Raw genomic sequence first — 23,385 nt, forward strand, 5'->3', positions numbered from 1 at the left:
TATATATATATCCATTTAGATGCGTGTTTCTTCTGAAAATATATGATTATATGTCCTACACAGAGCCATGTAGATCACTGATGCATGTATTTTTAATTGCCAGCCCATTCTTGGGAGTTGGAGGAGCAGGAGGCCCCTGGACAGAGGCAGTGTTAAACTCAGCCATGCTGCCCTGTCACTTAATTTGTTTCATCTGAGCCTGCCTCCGTGGCTCTCTCGCTTGCTTGCTGTCTCTCTGTTTCTCCCCCTCTCTGTTAGTCTGAGTGGTGCTAGCTGACCTTCACTGTGACACAGCCATGACTCTAATTGCATTGATATGTCAGCGAGCTCCAACGGTTGCAGGAGAGCATAGCGATATTAGCCCAAAGCACTGTGGCAGTGCCATGTGAGTTTTCTTTCTTTTCTCTGATGACTCACAGAATCAAGCCACTGAGAACAAATAGACAGACCGACGCTCGCGCTCACATAACACTTGGGGATTGATTCTCAACATGATGCCAGGGCAGCACCAAACTTTGTGGGTGAGAGGCAGAGAAAGCCTTTGGAGCCCCTCAGCCATACAGTGAGTTTTAGAAACACTCAAAGAGCTTGGGATGTGACCAATTGGTTGTTTTGAAGCATGGATCCTCCCCACCCCCACCCCTAATTTGAAAATCAAGATGATCATAATTTGTCCACACTAATTTACGTATGTTTTGAATTGACACAATTATGTATGTGGCGGCTTTTAGTTTGAGGCAGCTGCGGAAAGGGTTTGCTTTCCGCACACAGCACAGCACCATCATCAAATTAAATTTGTCAGCTTGTGCATGCTCTCTGTTCTCTCATAATGTGTGCAGTGTTTCCTCCCTTCTTGTACCCTTCCCCACTGTATGGATCTGCATTTGTTTTTAACATGTCTCAAACTGTTGAATGGAAAGTAGCAGCCCATCCAAAGATCTGTCAGATTTATGATAATGTTATTTATTTAGTGTCATCGTCGCTCTGTTTTGCTCAATTCTTTTCTGATGCTCTGCCTTTTTCTTAGTTTTGATTCTGATATGGTTTGATTTGTTCGCATTTTTTTTTTCCACCGCCAACTGTTGGGTGGGTGTATGCATATCCTTCTGCCTACAGGCTTCTGAATGTGTGTGTGTCATGTTTATTCATCAAAGATGAAATCTGAGATGAAGTGGAAGCATAAAATTAGCATATTGTACATGTTAGTCCGTGGATTAAAAGCCCTTTTTTGTGCTCTGTAGAACAATGTCTAGATGGAGTCTTCATAGATGTCTCCATTGTTCATTTATATTTAAATTTTCACCACCACACAGTAAAGTCTGCGCACAAAATGCAATGGGGCTTCAACTCTTGAAGCAGTCACAATATACAAACACATAGGCAACTGACAATGCGTGAAGGGACATTAGTCTCCTTTATTTATCAGAGTTTTGTCATTTCTTCATTGTTTATCTCACAAAAGGGTTTAGATCATGTTGTAGGCCATTTTGTTCAGTAATAAATGCACCATATTGGCCAAGGTTTTGGAGAAGTGTTCATATGATTTTAAGTAATTTATTTTCTCAGTACAAATACATGTATGAACCTAATAAAAATGACAAACAATGCAAAGATAAGAATTTCATACACAAATGTTTAGGGCTGTTGTAAAAGAATATTTTTAGTCTGGTACTTTATAGAATATTTTTTACAATTACCGTATTTTCCGCACTGTAAGGTGCACCTAAAACCCTTCAATTTCCTCAAAAGCCGACAGTGCGCCTTATAATCCGGTGCGCCTTATATATAGACCAATATTGAGCCACAACAGGTCTAGCAACGGACCTTATCACAGGGGCCGCGTTTTATTGGCTAATGCCCATTTTACGTCACAGCGCAGCTGCCACGTGCATGACTGTCTCATAAACACAAGCTACAGTAGTACACACATGCTAATGTACATTGTGGACTAGCAGACCGGCAGAAAGTTTTTGCGTCAGGACTCGAAAAAGAATGGTTCTCCACCGTCAGTGGGGTGTCTGTACAGACGATGTCAGGTATCCTGATCGTATTTGTGGAACTGATAGTCACAGATTTCCAAAATCTGAAACGGAAAGCCTTGCTTGGATCAAATCTTGTGCACGACCGCATTTGCAGCTCAACCAGTAAGAACAAAGGAGTGTCTGCAGGTGTAAGTATTATTGCTTTGCTTTTTTTGTGTTTAGTGAATGAAAAAAAGATAGTCAATAATAAACACATCCATTATGAAAACCTTTTAGCCAAGTACAGCATAATGGCAGTACCGATGCAACTTCTACACCTTGAAGCCTGTCTGTTACACAGTCTTACGTTAGCTGAACAGATCAATATACAATGTGTACCGTATCTGACATACATTAAAGATTTTATTTTACCTGAAAAGGCTTTTTACTAAACTGTAATCGTGTTAGCCACGCTAGCACCGAGTACCGTGTATCAGGCCTAGRCACATTCAAACATTTGCCAACAACAGAAATCAGTGATTCAAAAGTAACCCTCAAAACCGTGAATGCCCGACTTACCCAGCCTTGCAAGAACAATAGGCATCAGTGATCTTGTCCACAGCTATATTTATGCTGAGGGTGTGAAAATCTGCTGTTTTCCTCATCGACCGGTAGCATTTCGCTGTGACGCGCACAATGTTGGAGGCATCGCGTGGCTAAAACACCTTGATGTCGTCMAAAAAGATGACATGAACTTGTTRGTTCCCCTGTCCATTGTCGTGGCTGATATATTGTGAAAATCCGGCAGAAATGCTACACTAATCGACTCAGATCGAAATGAAAAACGGCATGTTTAAACAGACATGCAGCCAGGCTGCTTACCATAGTTGGTCCACTACGGTAAGCAGCCGCTGACTTCATTTTCCCCGTAGAAAAAGAAGGGCGCGGTGCATGCTGGGATAGTTATCAGAACGCTGGTTTGTTAATAAAGTTTGATAATACATTTAAAGCCAGGGGGGAGGAGCAGGGGAAGAGAGACAGAGACTGCGGCGGCAGCGTGTCGGTTGGTCTGTGTTACCCAGAAAGCAGTTGGGCACAATATCACAACACCAACACCGTGAGTGAAACAACGACTGGGGCAGACTACTATATAAAGTACTCGGGGACCACTTCTTTATAAATGTGGATGTGTAATAATAGAGTATGAAGCGTCTATTCTATGCGCCTTATAATGCGGTGCGCCTTATATATGGAAAAAAGTTTAAAATAGGCCATTCATTAAAAGTGCCCTTATAATCCGCCTAAATATACGGTAATTGAGGAATCGGATCTCTTTTGCCATTCCTACCATTTGCTAAAAAACCATGCCGACACAGTTCCTCTGCTGTCGTACTTCAACCATCGCGCCGCAAAATTCAACAATCCTAATTAGTCCCCAAACCCTCACAAAGCATTGCACAATTCAACACCATGCTGCTAGCACTTCACAACAACTTATAGGCGGAAGTAAGAGCGCTGCCCACCACAAATAATGATCTGGGCAGAACACGGTGCGCTACATAATAAAACATACTTTAACAAAGCTTCAAGGCACATACATTTTCCTCGAGGAATTTTAATAATCGAGGTACTTGAATCATTCAAGTTATTGTTTCAGCATTACAAATGTTTTAATTTGAAAAAGTCTCTTTCAATTTTTTTTTTATGTAAAAAAAAAGTGTTTATTTCACTCATTTAGGTCAATATTTGAAACTGACATGGACTGCACACGAGAATTATATTACTAGATATAATTGATTTGTTTCTGTAAATTTAGGTGATTATCTTACAGCTAATGAAATCCTGAATCTTGAGTATTGCATAAGACCAACACAATGATTTGATTTACAGAAATGTTATGTTCTAAACAATCATTCTAATTCGAAAGTGAGCAACTTAAAACTATTCCTAAAGGACCTGGTTAAGAGTTTTGTATCCAAGGCTCCAAGCATGTTTATGAAAAGTTGAGTGGAAGGACAAACTTTGGTGGTGCACAGGACACAATAGCCTCAAAGGACGACTGGAGGGACATGGAATGCACGATGCTTGAGGTCAGAATTGAAGTTTCTGCAGTCAGTAGTGACATAGAGAGCCATGTAATTTTTGGTCATAAAAATAATGGCATCCTAATTAACTAATGCTAAAAAAGCTGTCTTAATTATCCACGAATCCAAATTACTGTGCACCCAGTGGATTTCTGTTAAGTTTACATTTTGACATAATGATCTTTCTCTTTATATAAATGTAAGGCACTTTTTGATATGATGAATATTATGCTGTCATTGGCAGTCTGTCCCAAGTAATTGTACTGTATTTAGATTTTTTTTATGAACACTAGTCCCATTTTGTTTTTTGAATGAAATGGAGAAATTTTCACATCTGTGCTTGGTGGTCTGTGGTTCTGTGCAAAGAGTTGGGGTTGAAGGACAGCTGACGAATGAGTAGCAGCAAAAAGAAAAAAGAATCTTGTAATTTTTCAGACAGGACGAAAGAAAGGGGAAAGTGAATGATATAAAGGAGGCATAAGGAAGTGCATGGCTTTTTTTTTTTTTTTTTTTTTTGAAAGAGCAAAACCTGTGTTGATGGAGACAGGCTGGTTACCAGATGGGTTTTGTCAGAGAGAGAAAAGGGAACACAGAGAGGAAAATGCTTAAGAGATGGTGGCTGATGTGGCTGTCTGTAATACGATATGGCAGATGCGATTTATTTTTAGGACACAAGGCCCCAGAACGATAGGTTTTATAGGGTTTTGAGTGGGTTGATCTTTTTAAATATTCAACTTCAATGAAATATGGAGCATGACTCCAGGCTGTTTGGAATTCATAAGTCTGTTTGGCAGGACTGGCCCTGCATATTGAGAGCTGTCGGAGTCGGCCCGAGTGTTAAACACAACCCCTCAGCTGGCAGCGCAAACAATGGCAGTGAAAAAAAACTCAGAGAATAAAAGAGACAAACAATAAAACACTTCAATTGGAGGTAGAAGTATTGAATCAGCAGTTACTGTAAAGACTGAGGATAATCGGCACATGTTGCCTGTAGAGGTTTGAAAATAACGCCACCTAGATGAGGCAGCAGGACTAAATGTTCCTCATTTTGTATTTAAGTTAAGCTAGACATGAAACTATTAGATATCTACATTAAAGTCTTCACGTAACACTATGAAGTTTAATAGTTCTACAGGTTAAATATTAAGAAGCAAAGAGTTAAAAAGAACTTAAATAAGTATTATTAGGGCTTCATTTTAATCGTATTAGCTTTATACTGTGCAGAAACATTATTCCAAGACTGAGCTGAACAATATGCAGGAAAAGTTATATAAAAGTTATATATTCTTAAGTGAATTACCTGAAAATGTCTTGGTGGCTTACTTTGTTTATGACCATCTGCAACAGAAGTGCGCCACCGAACAGGAATGAGCAATATGAACTTACAATATCTACTGGTAATTATTTCTATGAGAATGAAACATAAAGATCATAAGCCTTTTTGGATGTAAGCATATCCCTACATAGAGTTAAAAAAAAAATCTAAGCACAACAATCTGTTTGAGAAGTGTATGATGAAGTGGAGCTTATTCTTCTCTCTGAATATTTTCCCCCTACTTCAGAATATGAAGCTGCAACCAAAATGTTCAGAAATAAAGGAAAAGTACTAATTTAAAGATTTTTAGTGTTTGCGCATAACAGGCTGATTTCTATCTCAAAAACCATTTATTGGTGCGTGTTTATTTAGATGCATTTTCTTATCATTTCATGTCTCATTATAAAAAACATTTCTAAAACTGTCTTGAGGATTCAGATCTTTTTTTTTTCTTTTTTTTTTTTCCAAAAAAACATTAACGGTCTTCCCTGCCATTTGTGAGTCTCTGCGCATAATGAGAGATAGTCCTCTGGACATGCTTTTCATAAACCTTTCAGTCAACAAGTTTATTATTTCTTGGAGCTGACTGATTGAAAGCTAACAGAGAAATGTGTGCTTCTGTCTTTCTGAGTTGCGAATGAGTTGCAGCTTTGAGGCTGGAGGCATGTGAAGGATCAATATTTTCCTCACCGTTTGTGTGACAGGTGTACACTGCGAGAGAAAAGCGGCTGATAGAAATCCTTAGTTAGTGTGAACTCACCAAGGGGAAATACATATGCATTAGGTTACGACTGCTGGGGATATTTACCAGCAGTAACCACACAAACAACAACAACAGGTAGCGGAGCCTGAAACCAAGACATGTTTAATTCATGCCAGTTGCAGCAGAGTACACTTGCTCTAAACCTGTATCTGTGAAACAGTTGGCGCTTATTGGGAGTAGACCGCATTGGTGTGTTTGTGTGTGCGTCTGCTTCAATGCAGTGATGTGTGTCTGTCAGGCTGTCTTGCTATGTTTGCGTCTGATGTCTGCTTTTCTCGGTGTGTGCGGCAAACAAACAGCGATGAGAGACCCCAGGAAATGATGATGTCCCTGTATAAAGAAACATTCTCAGTCCATTACCCTGCATGTAGAAATAATTAGTTTAAAGCGGGAGTAAGAGCCTAGGTTGCAGGAACCATCTGCCAGGTGTCTTTCCACTTTGTAAAGCAGGCAAACTAATTTGTGCTCCTTGAAGAATCGTACCTCTTTTTTTACACCGGTGAATGCAAAGTTCATATTTGCAGGTTTGCTGACCATGACTTTTTGTTAATCTTGTATCTCGCAGTGACATGTAGTCCTCTTGAGATTAATTTAAAAGTCCTTATTTCTCAAAGATTATTCATCCCTCAAGCCATAGTGCAACGCTATGATAATGTTTTTCTCTTTATTCAAAACATAATAATTAATACATAATATATTTATTCTTGTTTTTATCTAGTTCTTGGTGTGCATTACGCTGCTAAGATTTTTCTTGTATTGATCTATTTCTGCCATCAGAACATGGAAACTACTTTTATCATGTTTTCTCATATCTTTAGCTGCTGATGGTCAAAAGATTGATCTTCGGCTACATGAAACAAAAGTTTTTTCATCTGTTTTGGCTTTGCTGTTTTCTGTCCTCCACTGAGTGTCTTCGGCAGTGTGATCCAATGGGTACATAGAAGTACTAGTAGTAGGAATGCAGGCTTGCTTTGAAAGCAGCACTGGGTCCACCAAGGCGTGTTAATGCAATGTCATGCTTGGCTGCAGCGTACACAGGTTTAGGTTCAAACTTTCAGCCGAAGGACTTGAACTCAGGCTTTTCATATCCAACAGATCTGCCTTGTTGGATTTAAGCAGCTGATTATTCTAACAACACTAGTAATGGGTTGTTCTTTTAATGTTGATGAACGAATCAGACATTGCATTATAGCCACAGTCAAAATATTGTAATATCTTGTTGCGGCACAACGTCCTGTCAGGAAAAAGCTGACACATTTTAAAAGAGTGGTCCTATTTCCTATTTCCAACACAGCAGCAGCGACACTTCACTGCAACAGCAGCCAGGGCTGAAGTGGGCTGTGCTGAAACTTCTTAGAGGCGGCTCAAAGAAGATGTCAAAGAGTCTGAGATGTTTATCTTGCCTCCAAACACCCCAGATACCAATGTTACGGGGCTCGATGACATCTGTGGGAAGGAAACCTAATCCACAAAGACCCCACCTCAAGCCCCACAGGGCCCAAACCACCATTTAAAAATGAAAGCCCCCAGATGTCTTCTTTGCATGTACTGACTGACTGGAGCTGTTTTTATAGCGCAAATCATAATAAAAAAAGAAGTCATTTAATTTTGAGCCAGCGGTACAAATGTTATGCCTCTGTATATGCACACCTAAATCCACAGTTTCTCAGATATCGCAGTTAAGCAAATATGACATATTGAAGATGTCTTCTGTTTTGTCTGCACACTTCTGTGTGCAAAGGTCTTTGTCATATCCATTAAGAAAATTCTTACAAGGCTGTAGTCACAGGGTGACCTATAAATGTCAAGCAACCACTGGCCGTTCTCTCTTCTGAGCCACTTACACAGACTCCACTCATGGTGGTCACAGATCACTGATGTATCGCTCAACATGTTGCGGCTTTATGTTGAACTCTCAGTGATCATTTAGTGTTATATTTACAGAGAACTCTCCCAGACTGTATAAACGGAGTTAGTCTTTCCTTGAATGTCTTTTTTTTTTCCCCCCATGCAAAAGCACATTTACAAGTTGCCTTTTCCTACTAAGTTATGTGAATTTGACCTTTGTCCAATTGTGTTTAAATCAGACATTAAAAAATGCTAACTAATGCTTTTTAGAATAGATAGTAAAATCCTATTTAAAGCAATAATTATTCGGACTGCATAAACTTTAAATTTTGTTAGCACCTATGTTTTCTTTCTTCATTTTTATTTACTGAAAACATAGTTAAATATACAACCAATCCAAAAACCTTCTAAATGAAAGCCTCTAAAAGCAGCACAAGGAGTGTCAGCGGTTTCTTTCTGTTCTCAAGTGGAATTTTCTAAGTTTTAATTAAATCAAGTGATTTCTGAGTCACCTGGAATATTTCTTTTTCTTGCAGATTCTTTTATCTGTGTTGTCTGTGTATCCACAATGGTGCTTGAGATTGTCGAATGTGTTAGAAAGGATACAAGAACGGTGGGTGTTAAATCGCAACTTAACAAAGGATAACACTTTGACATGCATTACAGCAAAGAACACCTCAGTCACCTAAAACAGTGCTGTTTTTCACATTACCCAGAGGGACTGCGACATTTCTCTTTCAACAATCCATCTCCATGCCTGCTCTGTTTTCTCTTCTGCTTCATCTGTATAACACCTTTGCTTTTTCTACTTTATTTCAGTCTAGTACAAATTATAGTCATTGAGTCCGAATCATGCCACTGTCTCTGGGCTGTTGGTTCTGTCCACCCTGTCATCTTCTTCCTAATTATTACTTTTCCTCCCCTCTTGTTTTCTTTCCACTCACCTTTCAGTGCCTTCTGCTTCTCTTCATGTTTAATCCCGTTTGATGTTTTTTTTTTTTTTTTCTCTCTTTCTCTGTGACAGTCTGTAGACAGATCAGTGTGAGCACACACAACAGGCTACAACCAACAAACAAGGGACAAACCTTCAGTGATTGTTGCATTGCCCCATAATGATCTTTAATTACAGCCGGCCTACCCAGGATACACACAGGAATGCTAACAAGCTGTCTGCTAGTGTTTTCCTCTCAGAAGTCTTGCTTTGTGACACTGCCAGCTGCTTAACTTTAGAGATCAAACCAAAATGTAACGTTTCCTTATGTGCAAGTCCTTCGCTTTCAACTTCACAAAATATAAAATTTCATTCTTTTAGACAAAATAATGAGGTTGGTTTTCCAACTGTTGTCAGAACTTGTACAACTGTTCATCAAAGCTGAGAAAGTTAATACTGTTTGGTTGTTTTAGGCTGTTTTCTTCTTTTTGGGGATTTTTTCTAGTCCGAATATAAAAGGAAGCCATTTAGTCGCTGCATCTGTTTTTCTTGTACTAATTGTTGACTGACAAACGGTAGTGAAGTCGTATCATGTTACCAGATAATCATCCCAGGCACAGCAACAAATCTACTAAAGAGCGACTGAAAAGAGTATCAGTGAATTGCATTTGAGATTCACAGAAAATTCAACTAGCGATGGCAGTCAGACAATTATAAACATGATCAAAGTTACTGTGTTGTAGGGCTCAGTTAGAGTATTGGACATTTTTTACAAATCAAACATCATCGCAACCTAAACTGAACCAGGAAGAATCATAACATCAACATTAAGATGGAACTTTAAAAGAAGACTCTGACTTTGGCCAAAGAGACAGCTCTATAGGCATTAGGGATTTTTAAGATAATGATTTACTTTACCGTAAACATATTATTAAGACGGTACATTTTCAATACATGCAGTAAGTGGAAAAAACTGTTTTCTTGTTGTTGATAGGGGAAATTAGAAAGGGAAATGAGAATTGGCCAAAAACTATATCGGCAGGTAAGAGCTTTACAAAATCAGTGATTGAAATTTTGCAGCAAAATCCACACGCATTGCATGTTGATCCAATCAAAGTCCATATCCAAACCTTTTTGAATGAAGGTTGTGAAGAAATGAGTCTACACATCTCAGTGAACTAAAGAAATGTTGCCAAAGCTGTTAAAAATCTCCCCTCTGCCACCCTGGAGACAAGTAAATGATTTCACAACATGCTTCTTTATTTGGATTTAGGTTTTCTCAAATTATGTCATTTCAATTAAGTTTTTTTCTTTTTAATTTAGAAGCTTGGTAAACAGTTGGTGAATAAAATTTTAAAACTACATAAAGCTTTTTTTTTATCTTTCCTATACTTTCTTATTTTTTACACTCAGATTGTTGTTGTATATTTAACATTTAAATGCATCAAAGGCTCTGGAATAGAATGTATTATAATTAACTTAAACAAAAACCCCTCCTTTATTAAATACATCAGACCTCTTATAATAAAATACGCTGCACCATACTTAATTTTCTTTTGAAGTTATCTATTTTTAAACATGCAAGAATAGAGCCTGTAAAAGCTGATGATATAGCTTTTTCCGCCCTGTTTAAGTAATAAGCAAAATCATCATAAGCTGTAATAGCACTTACATTTGTTAAATCATTGCTTTTCTTATTGAGTCAGCACTGAAATGTCTAGAAAGTATTAAATTAAAAGATAAACACATATCCTCCCAGACATGGTAGCTGCAGATTAAGGCTGCATTATTGTAAATGTTGCACATTATCAACAAGCACTTCAGAAAAAAATCCCTTTCATGTAATAATTACCAGACAACGTAGTCATTATTACGTTTATTTCGCAGAAAACATGTCAGCCATCCCGATTTTAGCCTCCTAGAGTATTTCTACTTTATTTATTTATTTTTTTGTCAGTTTGCACAAAAAGAGCAATTGGAAAACATTAACTATGGCCGTGAAAAACTGGCTTAGAAAATATCTTGCTGTTTTCCTACACCTCGTATGAAAAAAGTAATCAAACGCTTGACAGTTTAATCGCTGTTTGAAATATTTGTTTATTTATATTTTGAACTATAGCTGTTTCTTTAAAGGCTTTGTTGTTCGTCGTATGATACAAGTGCACTTGTAAATGTAAAAAGGCAGGAGGGGAAAGTCAACATGCACGCTGAACACGCATTGCCAACAAGCTGCGTTTTGATCTATGGCAGGTGTAAGTAAGTATATGTTTGATCTCGCTAAGTTTAACTCGTTGTGTCAGTCATTCCTCTGAGGGAAAACATCTCCTCACTGTCTGTACCTCTTTCTGAGTCTTCATGACTACTCTCTTCTTAAAGTGATCAAATACACCCAACGTCATGAAAGATGACAGAGAGGGAGGGCAAAAAGAGAGGAGAGGAGAGGCTCATCTACATCTGTATTTGAACAGGCAAACGGACCAAGTGATTCAAGCAAGGAGAAAATGTGAGTTTCCTTCAGCAGTTACTTGCAGGTGGAAGGGGGGAAATAAACAAATGCTCCATCCTCTGTGCTGGACAGGGCCCTTGACATTTTCACAGAATGCCGTCTTATTAGACATGTAGCAAACCACTATTGTTCCTTCTTGAAATTCCCTGTGATGCTTTCAAGCCATTTAGAATTGCAACATGTCTGTTTGATTTGAGGTTTTGCTTGTCTTCTGCTGCAACAGAAGCAGTGTCAGTCGCTGGGTAAAAGGCTCTGGGCTTTGAGACTCAGTTTTAAAGACCGTTTTGCAGAGAAGCTGAAAGCGAGAAGCTCCGTCTGCCAGCTCGTTTATCAATGTTTTTCTTCTCAAGTCTGCCTTCCAGGAAACTAAAGGGCAGCGTAGCACTGAAGTTTGTGATAGACTGGTATTTTGGCACAATCACATTGTGTTTATGGTTTGCACTCTGGAAAATAGTGGTCTTCCGACTCTGTTGACTGTTTTGTTCCAGTCTCTTCACAGCCAGTCATACAGATGAGTTTATTGTTACCGCAAAGGTGGCAGTGTGGCTTTTTGAGTCACAGAGAGAAATATGCAGCCACGTTTTGTTGCGTAATTCACCGTCTCCTGCCTGCTTACCAACTTTTCCACACACAAGGAGAGAGCACCCGAGAGGTGGAGGGAGATGAACGAGTTTAGGCTCATCTGCATCATTGGAAGCTACAAATATAAATGGAACAAATTATCTTATAAAGGGAAATGCGGAGTGCTGTCTGCTGCTTTTTGAAAATTGAACATAGCTCTTTTTCCCAGGCTTATGGGACAGGAAAAGCTTTCTAATGGACCGCCACTTCAAAGTGTAAAGATGAGCGCTGATATTGGAAAATCAGCATACTGTTTTTCATACATAGAGTACTAATTCGAGATATCCTGTCAATTATTTAAAAGAACACGAATGCATTGTTCGTCTATCTTAACTATCAACGGTTTTAAAAGGAAACTGCAACTCTTAAGAAACCATTACTGCTTCCGGAAACAAAAAATAGCTAATCCTATTTTCCCATAGCTGCTGTTGGTGAAAGGCAGTAAGTGAAACAAACAAAACAAAAAAAAAAACCTACCCAATTTACACGGACATGCACCAAATTATTTTTCTAAGAGCTGAAACTGAACGGCAATTAAGATAAACGCCAGAGAGCTGTCAATACTCTTTTTGTTATATCTAATTGTTTATGGAGAAATGTTCCTTTTGTTGCTTTTTTTTAGGAGGAGTGGGGGGTTCAGGCCTGTTACTTGTGGGATAAATAATTGATCTTTTCCTGCTCCAAATCTGATCAGATGTCCATACTGATTATTTTTGAAAAGTGTTGCTTGTCGCTCGGTCCCCCTTCTCTAGCAAACGTTTTGATGACGAAACTTCCTGCCACAAGCATTAACGCACTTAATTTTGTGATTTAACTGTCAGTCGTGTGTAAAAGTGGTAATGGACTCAATAATCTGGATCTCTGGCTCGATTATCTTTTATTTTTAGAAACTGCTCTCTCGTTATTTCCTATCGTGCCATACATAGAGGCATATCGGGGAAAAAAGTATTTTAAGTAGGTCAAAATGTGAGAAAAGTTGAGCTGATTTATTTATTTATTTATTTTTTTAAAGATTTCATTTCTATGTCTCACATGTGCCATCTGGGCAGCCAGCTTACAATGTACTGTCTTCATACAGTCAGGTGATCAAACTTCAATGCGTAAGAGTGTACCTAAATGTTTAGTTGAATTGTTTGGAAAGTTGTTCCAGCAATCAGCAATTAACCTTAAAACAGTTGTTCATTAATGATTAATGTAGCACCTTACCACCGTTACTCGGCCAGTCACTGTGGTTTGGGTCACTGAAATGGTTTGCCAGAACCTATTTAAATGTGATTCTTCTGCCGACACGTGTGTGGAACGTGCTCGGCGGCCAGATTGATCTTTTCTCTGCTGCCCGCGCTGTCGCAGCGTGTGTTCTATGGAAAGCCTGTGCTGGTCCAGTGTTCAAACCCAAGGCCATCCAGAGCGGCAAATTTGATTAAAATTTGACTTGACTCGTTCTCCCTTGCACCCTTTGTCAGCTGTTGGTTAAATGAGTCCAACCTGAGAGATGAGGTATGTTTTACATCTCTCTGATGTGTTTTACAGCTTAGATGAAGGCATATGTTGAGAAGCTCGGGAAGCTTCAAAGGACGGGGCAGTTTGGTGTCACAGGCAGGCAGAATGAGGAGAGAACTGAACTTGCCAGTTCTTTGATCATCTTCACTGCTAAAGTCGGATCCCTGTTAGAAAAAGAAGGAAGGGGGAAAAAAAAGGGTTTTAGATAAAACATCTTATTCAAGCATGCATTTTCCTGTTCTTGCTTCTTTTTGAAGTGCAAAATGTATTTAGGTAATGATACCACATTTTGTAGATTTTCAGAGATGATAATTAAGGCTGCTTGAAGACCTGAAAGTGAGATTAAAATGCATGCTAATAAAAATTCATCCAAAAATGTTTTCACAATGAATATCCGCCTGCCTGTCCTTTTTTCCCTGGTGTTGGTTTAAAAGAGATGTCAAAATGCAAATACTTAATAACACAATGCATTGTTCTCACAGCTTCAGCTTTGAATTTGAGAGTTGTTGTTTTTTTTATGTGTTAAGGAAGAATGTTTGTGTGGTGCTGCTAAGAAAGACAGGCGCAGATGCCAGAGTTTTACAGGGAGGACAAAGGAACAGGATGTGATGGGCAAACTGGGAACGGATAGACTGCGGGGAGTAATTGTTAGCTGTTACTGTTCAGACTGTTACAACAGGAAGAAAGGACGAAAAGAGAGTGAGACAGTCATCCAAGGATTGAATCTTCAGCTCTGGTTAATGTTCAGTCATACCAGCAAAGTAAACACATGCTACTCATTTCGCCCCTCACTGCCTCTTGTTTGCTTTTTTTTTTTTTTTTGTCTGTGTGTGTGTGAATGTCGAGAGTTTGATTGTTGGCTTTCTTTGCTTATTTTGCACTCGGGGTCCTTCTTCCCGGCTCTGCTCCCTTTATCCTTATTTATTTGTCAGAGGTGGTGTTCAGGGACGTTCCTTGTCATTCGTCAGCTTGGCCCATAAAACACACTGTCATGACTGACTGGCCACGCTCCAAACTCATTACCGATTGGCTGACAGAGCGGGTCGCTGTGTTCTGCTCTGCTGTGTTGACTCCTGTTTGCCAGACATTTCAGGCTCGGGGAAACTTTAAATGCGCCGGCGCCTTTCCTTTCGCCGCTCCTCGCAGTCTCACACTCAAGGTCACATGAATATGGATTTCGCCTCCTCTTCCAATGCGCACATACTGATGATGAAGTCTAAGATCTACTCACAGGGATTATAATTCAGAACGCAGGTCTGATTCTGGCATCTGGGCGTCGCTCCGTTCCACTGTCTGCCCGGAAACATGTTTTGGAGGAATACGAAAAGATGGAGAGGACTTCTGTGCGAGCGGAGAAGCTGCAGACGGAGAATGGATGATGATGGTGGAAACGAGGGAGGCGGAGTCGGCTGCGGGGGCAACTCGTGAGACAAACGTGAAAGAGAATATGAGATTGGAAAAGGCCAACATACTATGTTATTGAGTTTCTGTTGCAGTTGATCAGCCATATCCATTTCATCATAGCGAGTTGGCTGCACGCCACAGTCTGCTGCAGAAAATCTATCCTTATCAATGTGCATATGCACTGTATTTATGTCTGTTCGTCCAGAAGAGCTGCATGCATGAACATTTATTTTACACGTCAACATGCTTGCTAAAGTGCTTATTACTTTCTAATACTTTTATGTTTGCTGCGTTCTGTCTCTACATTTTCTAGCCACTCGTCTGCGTCTTCCCTTTGTTATTTAATCTGTAATCTGATTAACCTCTCTGGCTTTTCATTCATTTAACGAGTCAGTCACGCTTTTCCCTCCTCCTTCCTCCCCTCCTCACTATTGTTCTCACTCCTTTGCCTTTGTTTGTCTCACGCAGAAAACAACAAGGCACCTTTGCAAAGGTCTCGCTCCCGGCAGAATGTAAATGCGAGCTCGGCGGCGTCAAAACCTCCCCCTGCCAAGGAGGTGGGCAATGAATCTGAAGGCCATCCATCTGTAGCCAGGGCCAAGGCTTCAGTCTGTTCTGAAGTGGGCCAAAAGTACAAAAACACTCCAGGTCACAGCCGCGGGCTGGACAGGGAGCGGGCGGCCGACAGAGAAGTGGTCAAGCCGGCTGAGAGAAAGCCAGAAACGAAAGCGGAGAGTCCAGGCCTCCAGACGGCCGCCGACGCCAACGGAGAGCCCGATGTGGAGGCTCTACTGGCCAGACTCAGAGCGTTGTAAGATCCATTTCTCATCACTGAAAGAAAATGTTACATCACAGCAAAAACTAAATAAACAAATGCTTTTCATGTAAGCTATGGATTCTCCTAAAAACATTATCTCAAAGGACCAACATTACTAAAAGGAGGAAGGAGGCGCGAGTCGCCACACAGTTAATACAATGAAAGTAATGAGTCTGAATACTCCGATTTTAATCCTTAATGACAGAGAGGTAATTAAAGACATAATTATATCCAAAAAGATTTAGCAGAATATGATCCTGATATGTGTACTGCCAACATAGATTCATATTAATCAAAGAATTGTAGCTTTCTACTGATAGATGTGACATTGCCCAGCAGCTCTATGTATTCTAGAGATGTGCAATGTTACAGAAAACTTTCACATTAGTGCTTTTTTTGATTGTGCATTAGATGCTGGCCTTTGCATGTTAGCAGTTTAACACGATAAATTATATTTGGTAAAAATGTTTTACGCTTTATTTTCTTCTACAATATATGTACCTTTATTTCTTTCTAAGATTTTGATATATTTTATACTCAGAACCTCTAAGTGTATATAAATAAATATAAAGGATAAAGAATTAAGCCATGGTTATACTTTAATGGTACTTAAATCAGGATTCCTACACAATATTAAAAAGCCTCAAAGAACTGTATTTTCTTTCATAATCAAAATGTTTTTATTTTCTAGATTTTCTCCTTTCTTCCTTTTTCCCCAAAAAGGAAAAATATCTAAAAGTGTTATATACATAGTTTTTTTTTTGCTATTGTTTATTTTATATTGATTTATATTTAAATAAAATACTTTATCTTTGATTTGACACATCTGTCCTTGATCCTTTTTACACATCTGTATTTTGGTTTTTCACCTGTTGACTGAATGTACACCCATACAAAATTTAAATGCTGAGTGTTTTTTACAAAAAGATTGAATGCAACACAGTTCCAAACCTTTTTTGCTTTCTAATATTTAATCAAATTTTCCGAGATTTCAAAAAAGTTATAAAAACTGAAACACATCTAGAAATTTAAGTCTAGAAAATTATACCATTTTAAAATGAAAAATTGTGTATGCATCCTACTGAATGTCATTTTGTTTTTGTATTTTTTCTCTTCATACTGATTTTTCATAATTTTTTTGTGACGCACCTAAATTTTCAGGAAAGGCTGAACTATTGCCTAAACGCTGTTGAAGATGTCGTTTTGTCTTCATTCTAACATTACTTCTGTCATTACTCGTCAAATGCATATTTTTCGTCTTCACTTGTATTCCTAAATCTTATTGAAATATTTACAATAAAATCTAAGCAGTTTTGCCTTTTATTAATATTTTTTGTAATGTCATCTGTGTATGTACTCTTTTTTTTTTATATATCTTTAGCATTTCTCATGGTCATCATGCATATACAGTAGTTCTGGAGCAGATTTCTGAAGGTAAGCACTGATTACATCCTCACATGCCTGACCCCCAAAAAACCCCTGAGGAGCTTGAAACCATCAAAACCACCTCCTAGTTGTTAACAAGTGCAGACAACCTAACAACCACTGAACACCAGTTTGCAGCACCAGTCGGCAAGTAAAGCTCCAATAACGTTTGTGGTGAGGATGGTGTGAGACAATCAACACAACTCCAGGGAGTTCAGATCATCTGTTACCCGTCTGTCTTCCAGTGTGATGTTTTTTTTTGGGGGGGGGTTTTTTGTTCTTTTTCAAACTTTTCATAATCCCCTGGAGTACTGGTCATCACTGCAGCAACTTTACCACAGACACGATGCTCATTTCGCTGTTTGATCATAATGTGTCCTGGAACAGGTGTGTGAGCATATTGTAAATCCACTCTGCAGACAGCCTCTGCGTAAAAGCAGCAGCAGCTATTTTGGTCGATATTGACACCTGAGGTGGGACGATCTGCGTCTGACTGAGAGGTGTACATCGCTCCCCTTAGGATGCGCACCTTTCATGGCTTCCTGTAAAATTCTGTTTCTGTATACATGATTGATCACACAATAGGCTTCATTTCACACAACTATTTCCTAGATTTTTTTTTTTCATGAAAAGCCCTCTAATCATTTGCATAGAAAATGAAAAAACTAATTTATCTTCATCTTTTTTCTTTTTAATACCTTTGGATCGTTAAATATTTCTAACAGTTTCACTGCAGACTAAAACCTTGTTAAAAGCCTGTGTGAATTTGACTGTTTAAAAAGAAAAAAGAAAGACATTAAACAGCACAGCACCGAACATATGCCTCCTTCATAATATAAATCAGTGGTACATGAATATACAAAAGATTAAACCCAGAAGTCTTTTATAATCCGAGCGGAGACGAGATTGAACAGTTGGGGAAGAGAAAGCTGCAGACCAGTTAACCCGCTATCTGACGAGGTCTGCTTGCTTTAGCCTGGCAGCTGGTGAATCTATTCAGTGCTGGGAGCGGCACAACTGTCCTTATCTGGAAAAGAGCCAAAGACAAACATCTCCCCAGCGATGCAAACAGCCGTTTGGGGAAAAGCAGAGCAGTTGCTAACTAAGCTCCTCCAGAGGCCTTGATATAGCTTCGGGTGGCAGCAGCACGCTTTCAGTTCAAAATCAAACTGAGGTGTTTTATGCTTCTCTGTAAGGTTGGAACACCAGACTGGCAGTCATCAGTTTAGCGTGTGATTTAGAGGAGAGGCTTTTTTTTTTTTTTTTCCATTTTCCACTTTATCCAAGAATAACCTCTATTTTTGCATTGCCAGAGTTTTTCTTTTTAACTTTACAGAGATTATTTTAATCTTAAATCCCCCCACACGTATGTTTCTTACATGTGGCGTTTCTCCCAGCTAATTAGCATGCTGGAACATACTTTTGATTTCCACGTTGTTTGGGTTATTAGCATTTCACCAGCTACACAGATGCCACCAGATTTGGAATGAATTTGCAGACAATATTTTTTACACATAAAGGTCACGTATAGTATGCAAATGCTGAGATGTGCTTGGACAAATGGTACCCTGCTAATTTAGAATATGGGGGGGAAAAAAGCAAACACCCTCGCTGCAGCAAAGAGACATTTCAGTGACCCTTTCCATAAATGTTAATGTACGTAAACGTAAAGCACTCAGAACTTCATTAGACTTTCGCTTTTGTTGAGGCGCGTCAATCAAATCCAGTGCTCCCCTCACACCTTGCTCTAACTCAAATCTGTGATCCTTAAAGCGACTGACTGAGATTTCAAAGTGAAGTTAATTAATGTCACAAACAATGGGGAGATTATTTAAAGATACCAAAAAGATTCTTGCCTAAAAAAATTTTTTTTTCCACTGTTCTGGTTGTCATTTAAAACAGTGCAGGGTAACAGCTGATGTAGAAACAAGTTCCAACAGACTGAGAGAAGTCTCTGATAGATCTGGACATCTGTTGGGCACAAAGGCAAAACACACTTCCATATGCTAGTAACAGGGGATATAAGATTGTGCAAAGTCCCTCAAGGTCCATATTTGCCAGTATTGAGAAAAAAACAAAGAAGTCGGTGAGGAAACACCTGGATAAGCTCCTGTCACGTATACAAAATATGTGTTTTGAAAGAGGATAAGTCTTTGAATTTGTTGATGAAACACCTTTGCCAACTGGTGGAAGTGGTTGTCTGGATTGCATCAGTCGATGGCACTGCAAACAAAGAACAGATGGAGGAAAGAATGGATTCTGCTAAATATCAAAATCTGGATACAGCCGTCTTGGAGCCAGTAGAGTTGTTGAAACGAGGTTGGCTTAGACAACAGGACAATGATCCAAAATTGGCCTCAAAATCCAATATGAACATGAGCTGAGGCTTTTGAAACAATGTTCACTGTCCTCTGGCCTAAACCTCAGAAAATCAGTGGCTGGATCTTGTAAATGTTTTTTTTTTTTTTTTTTTAGAAACTCACGGTGGCTATGGGTATTAATTACTGCACCGTACAGGGATGTACAAACTTTCCCACTTTACATAAAGTACCTTAAACATCTCCAACTCATGCACTACAAATTATTTCATTAACCCTTGATTGTACATGGACATGTTGACATCAAACCAAGAGTTAAGCTTTTAATTCCTTATTATGCAGGCAGGATGCAGAAATGAATAAATTTTGATGGATTATCAGTGCCGACATGGCTTTGCTCTAAAAGTGCATCAGGAAAATGACCAACTAAACTCGTACATGCAGCAAATTGAGAGGAGGAGAGCATAAGGAGGGATGGATCTTGTTATGCACAGGGAGCGTTCATTACTCAAAAGCCTGTGTTCTATCCACGAGGTTTATCTTCAGGCCTAATAAAGTGGAGCAAAACATATTGTGTAGCAGATTGCAATTTGGGCTCCTCTGATTGGAGACGGAGTTAAAAGTGCGTCGGAGGAATTTTGAGAAATAGTAGGAAGTACAAAGCAGATCCGCAGATTTCTTTTCCCGATGAGCGAGAACTCTGCTGTGCATAAATGCTCATGTGCGCCTATTGTGGAATTTCATGGTGCTAAGATTGCTTTCTATTTTCAGGTTGTTTAGAGGAATCATTTTGTAATCTTCTGCTGATTGTGTCAGTTGCAGCTGTGGGGAGATGTTTTCATCAACACATAACCTTCGAAACATGCTAAAAGTATGCTAAATGGGTTGTCAGATACATTCGGCTGGAAATGCAGCTCCTTTCCAAGATTATGCTTTACTGTTACAACATATTTGCACTGAAGGAATTATGTTTACGTTGCTGTGTTGACGCAAGTGAAAGTAGCTTATTGTTGTAGATTAGATGCCACTTATAACAAGTATGTACATGATTACGCACTGAACTGCATGAGAACCCCTGATTAAACGAGCACAAGTTGGGAATTATTTACACATTCATCTACGCATATATGTATTTGATTGTGGAATTATTGCACTTTTTTTTTTAGTAGCAAAGTCTCCCCACCCCTTTTTTCCATTACTTACCTCCTCACTGCAAGAAGCCAAGATAAACTTGGGTCCTTGTCCAGCCCTGTTTGTCACAGTTAAAGTTGTTTAAAACTTTTTAATTGGCGGTCAGACTGCAGATATGGGCAAGGCTGGACAATTGGCTGTGCTGTCACCACTATCCGACACATGAAGATCAACACACACCTACCTTTTTGAATTACATGTTCTATTTTATTTCCCGTTTCAAAGATTGGGTAAGCAAAATAAGTCTGTGTAGCATCATATTTTTATTTTTTTTACACCTTTGAAAAAGGAAATTGTGTATTACCAATGAAAGGGCTTGCAGTTTTCAGACTGAAATTGCAGCAAAAAATACTGTTACAAATTTTCCCCCTTTCACCTAATATATCCTGTTAATAATTCACAATTGCTTCTCTGAGGATGAGAGAAAAACTATTTTTTTATCAACTCTCTCTGGTGACATAAACAGTATCATGCAGACCCTACCAAATGTAAAACAAACAGACACCTTGATCATTTATTCCTCTTTCCGAGAATCTTGTCAGAATGTTTTTATTTTGAATGACATGGAGATAAAACTCAAACATGCGCCTTGTGAATAGGAAGGTAACCTGAAGCTCAATGTTTGATCAGGCTGGCACATCAGCTTGTCCCACAACAATCCCAACTCTTTTTTTTTTGTCATCACCCTTCTAGATATGTTTTCCCTCTTTCCAAATCAGCACAAAAACAGGAGTTCATCTCAGCTGACATTCTGTATGTCCTCTGAGATGAAGTGTGTACAACAAAAAAAAAAAGATACAACCCCGATTCCCTTGATAAGGGGGCTCTGTGAATACACGCATTAACTGTTGGCGTGTTAAGAAACATGAACGGAACCACCTCTTTTTCTTTTTATGTGATTTTTCCGACTCTGCTGCAGTTTTGTGCTCATTGTGTCACCAACAGTTCAACATCTGCTTGTTGGTCTCATTGTAACTAGTGAATCTGTCTGCAATCTGTTTATTTAAAATCGATATGGATCAAATAAAAGTTGCTTTGCCTCTCAATTTTCCTTCTGAGAATGCAAAGAAGGGTTTCTGATTCCAACTTCATTAAGTCGTGTCTGCACAGAGCAATTTGCTCAAAAGCTCCATGTGGCCTTTCAGACCAAGCAGACAACTATGCAACCATTTTTTACTTTCCCGTCTGAGCTAAGTAAAACAACTATTTGAAAATCCCTTGGAAATTTGCATCACCTGGCCATTCTTTGTGAACTATCTCTCACCTGTCTGTTTTTTACTTGCTTAAGTGTTTGCAGTAACCTAAGCGTTGTCAGACCTGTCAGCTCATTGCAGAGTTCCCAGCTGCAGTTTGACTTTGCTTTCACTCTAATCAATTTCTTTTGGAGGAAGCTTTTGCTTTTCCCTAACAAAAAGCAGAAACTTTCGTTAGAGGACTGAATATTAATTTCAGTCCAACTAAAACTATCCAAAACTATTATCGGTCGGACTTGGTCAAGAGAAATAGGTCCAGATGAATCACATCAAATGAATTACTCTATTCAAAAAGGAAAGTGTGTATGTTATTTAGATTAATTGCATACAGACTTGCTTATGTCAAGCTTCTACTTCACAAAATGACATTCAGGACTCTAAAAATAGCTAATTAACACACGTTTCATCTTAAAGCTGCAGTATGTAACTTTTATAAAGAATGTTTTTTTATACTGATAATTGATAGTTGTCCAGAAGGCAGTAATTTACAGCCTCCACTAGAAATGTAAACAACAAAATAAATAAATAAATCTTTGCTTCAGAAACAGGTTATTCAGGGGGATTGTGTGAAAGAAGCATATTCAGGATTTGGGCTTACAACTGTGTCACTTCCTTTAAGCTAAGCCACTCCTAAACACGAGACAATGTTTGAAGTACCTGGTTTAATGACAAAAAGCGCTAGACTTTTGCTTGAGGGTCCAAAGTCCAAACCATAAACAGATTCTGTGGCGTATCTGTCAAAAGGACAATGAGAGACACAAGACGAGCTAAAGGTTTCCACCTGTGCTTCCTTTTCACCTCAGGAGAGCCAAAATCTGACCTCTTTCATGGGATGCTGAATCCACGCTGTAATAAATGCTCAGACGGTTAAGCCTGGTGGGGAGTGCACAGTAAGAATACTCTAATTGAAAAGGAATATTTTATTACCAGTTCGCCAAACTGTGTGGATCAAATGCAAACAAGCGTTGGTTGTCGGCAAACGAGGTTTACTTTTAAAATGTGTAAAACCATACAGTGTTCCCCAAAAACTCACCAATCGGAGATCCTGATTTCTTCACCAACTTGACATATTTCCCGCGTCTGTTTTTCTTGTTACCTTGCTTGTCAAATATTACAGCGATGATAAATGACATGTACAGTTTCCAGATTGATGGGTGCAGGAGTAACAAATAACATGCTTMCACACTTAAAAGAAGGAAACCGACTTGTTGTCTACATGTTTTTTTTTCTTTCTTTCTCTGCTCTCTTAGTATCTGTATTCCATGTCTAACTCAACTACACTACACAAACTGATGTTATTTACATAATTTGGACGAGAAATTGATCGTAATTGAAAGAGAAGGCTGCAGCTCTCAGATCAGCAATTCCTGTAGGCTGCATGTAAGAAAGCTTTGATGGATGACTGTAATTTTGTCTCAATGTGTAGGCTACCAATGGGTAAACAGCAG

At 38.9% G+C, this 23,385-nt stretch overlaps 1 protein-coding gene across 6 annotated transcripts in view; it reads left to right on the top strand.

Moving 5' to 3' along the window:
• LOC103461982 (protein diaphanous homolog 3) overlaps positions 1-16,460 on the top strand; it is a 163,170-nt gene extending 146,710 nt beyond the window's left edge. For all 6 annotated transcript variants that reach the window (XM_008404407.2, XM_008404412.2, XM_008404411.2 and 3 more), the window contains one exon: positions 15,402-16,460. In XM_008404407.2, coding sequence (XP_008402629.1) covers positions 15,402-15,748 — 347 coding nt within the window. In that variant the 3' untranslated portion in view covers positions 15,749-16,460. The remainder of the gene's footprint in view (positions 1-15,401) is intronic.
• Positions 16,461-23,385: the final 6,925 nt, after the last annotated feature.

Source organism: Poecilia reticulata, linkage group LG3 (genome assembly GCF_000633615.1).
Source record: "Poecilia reticulata strain Guanapo linkage group LG3, Guppy_female_1.0+MT, whole genome shotgun sequence".
In the NCBI taxonomy this organism is placed as follows: domain Eukaryota; kingdom Metazoa; phylum Chordata; class Actinopteri; order Cyprinodontiformes; family Poeciliidae; genus Poecilia; species Poecilia reticulata.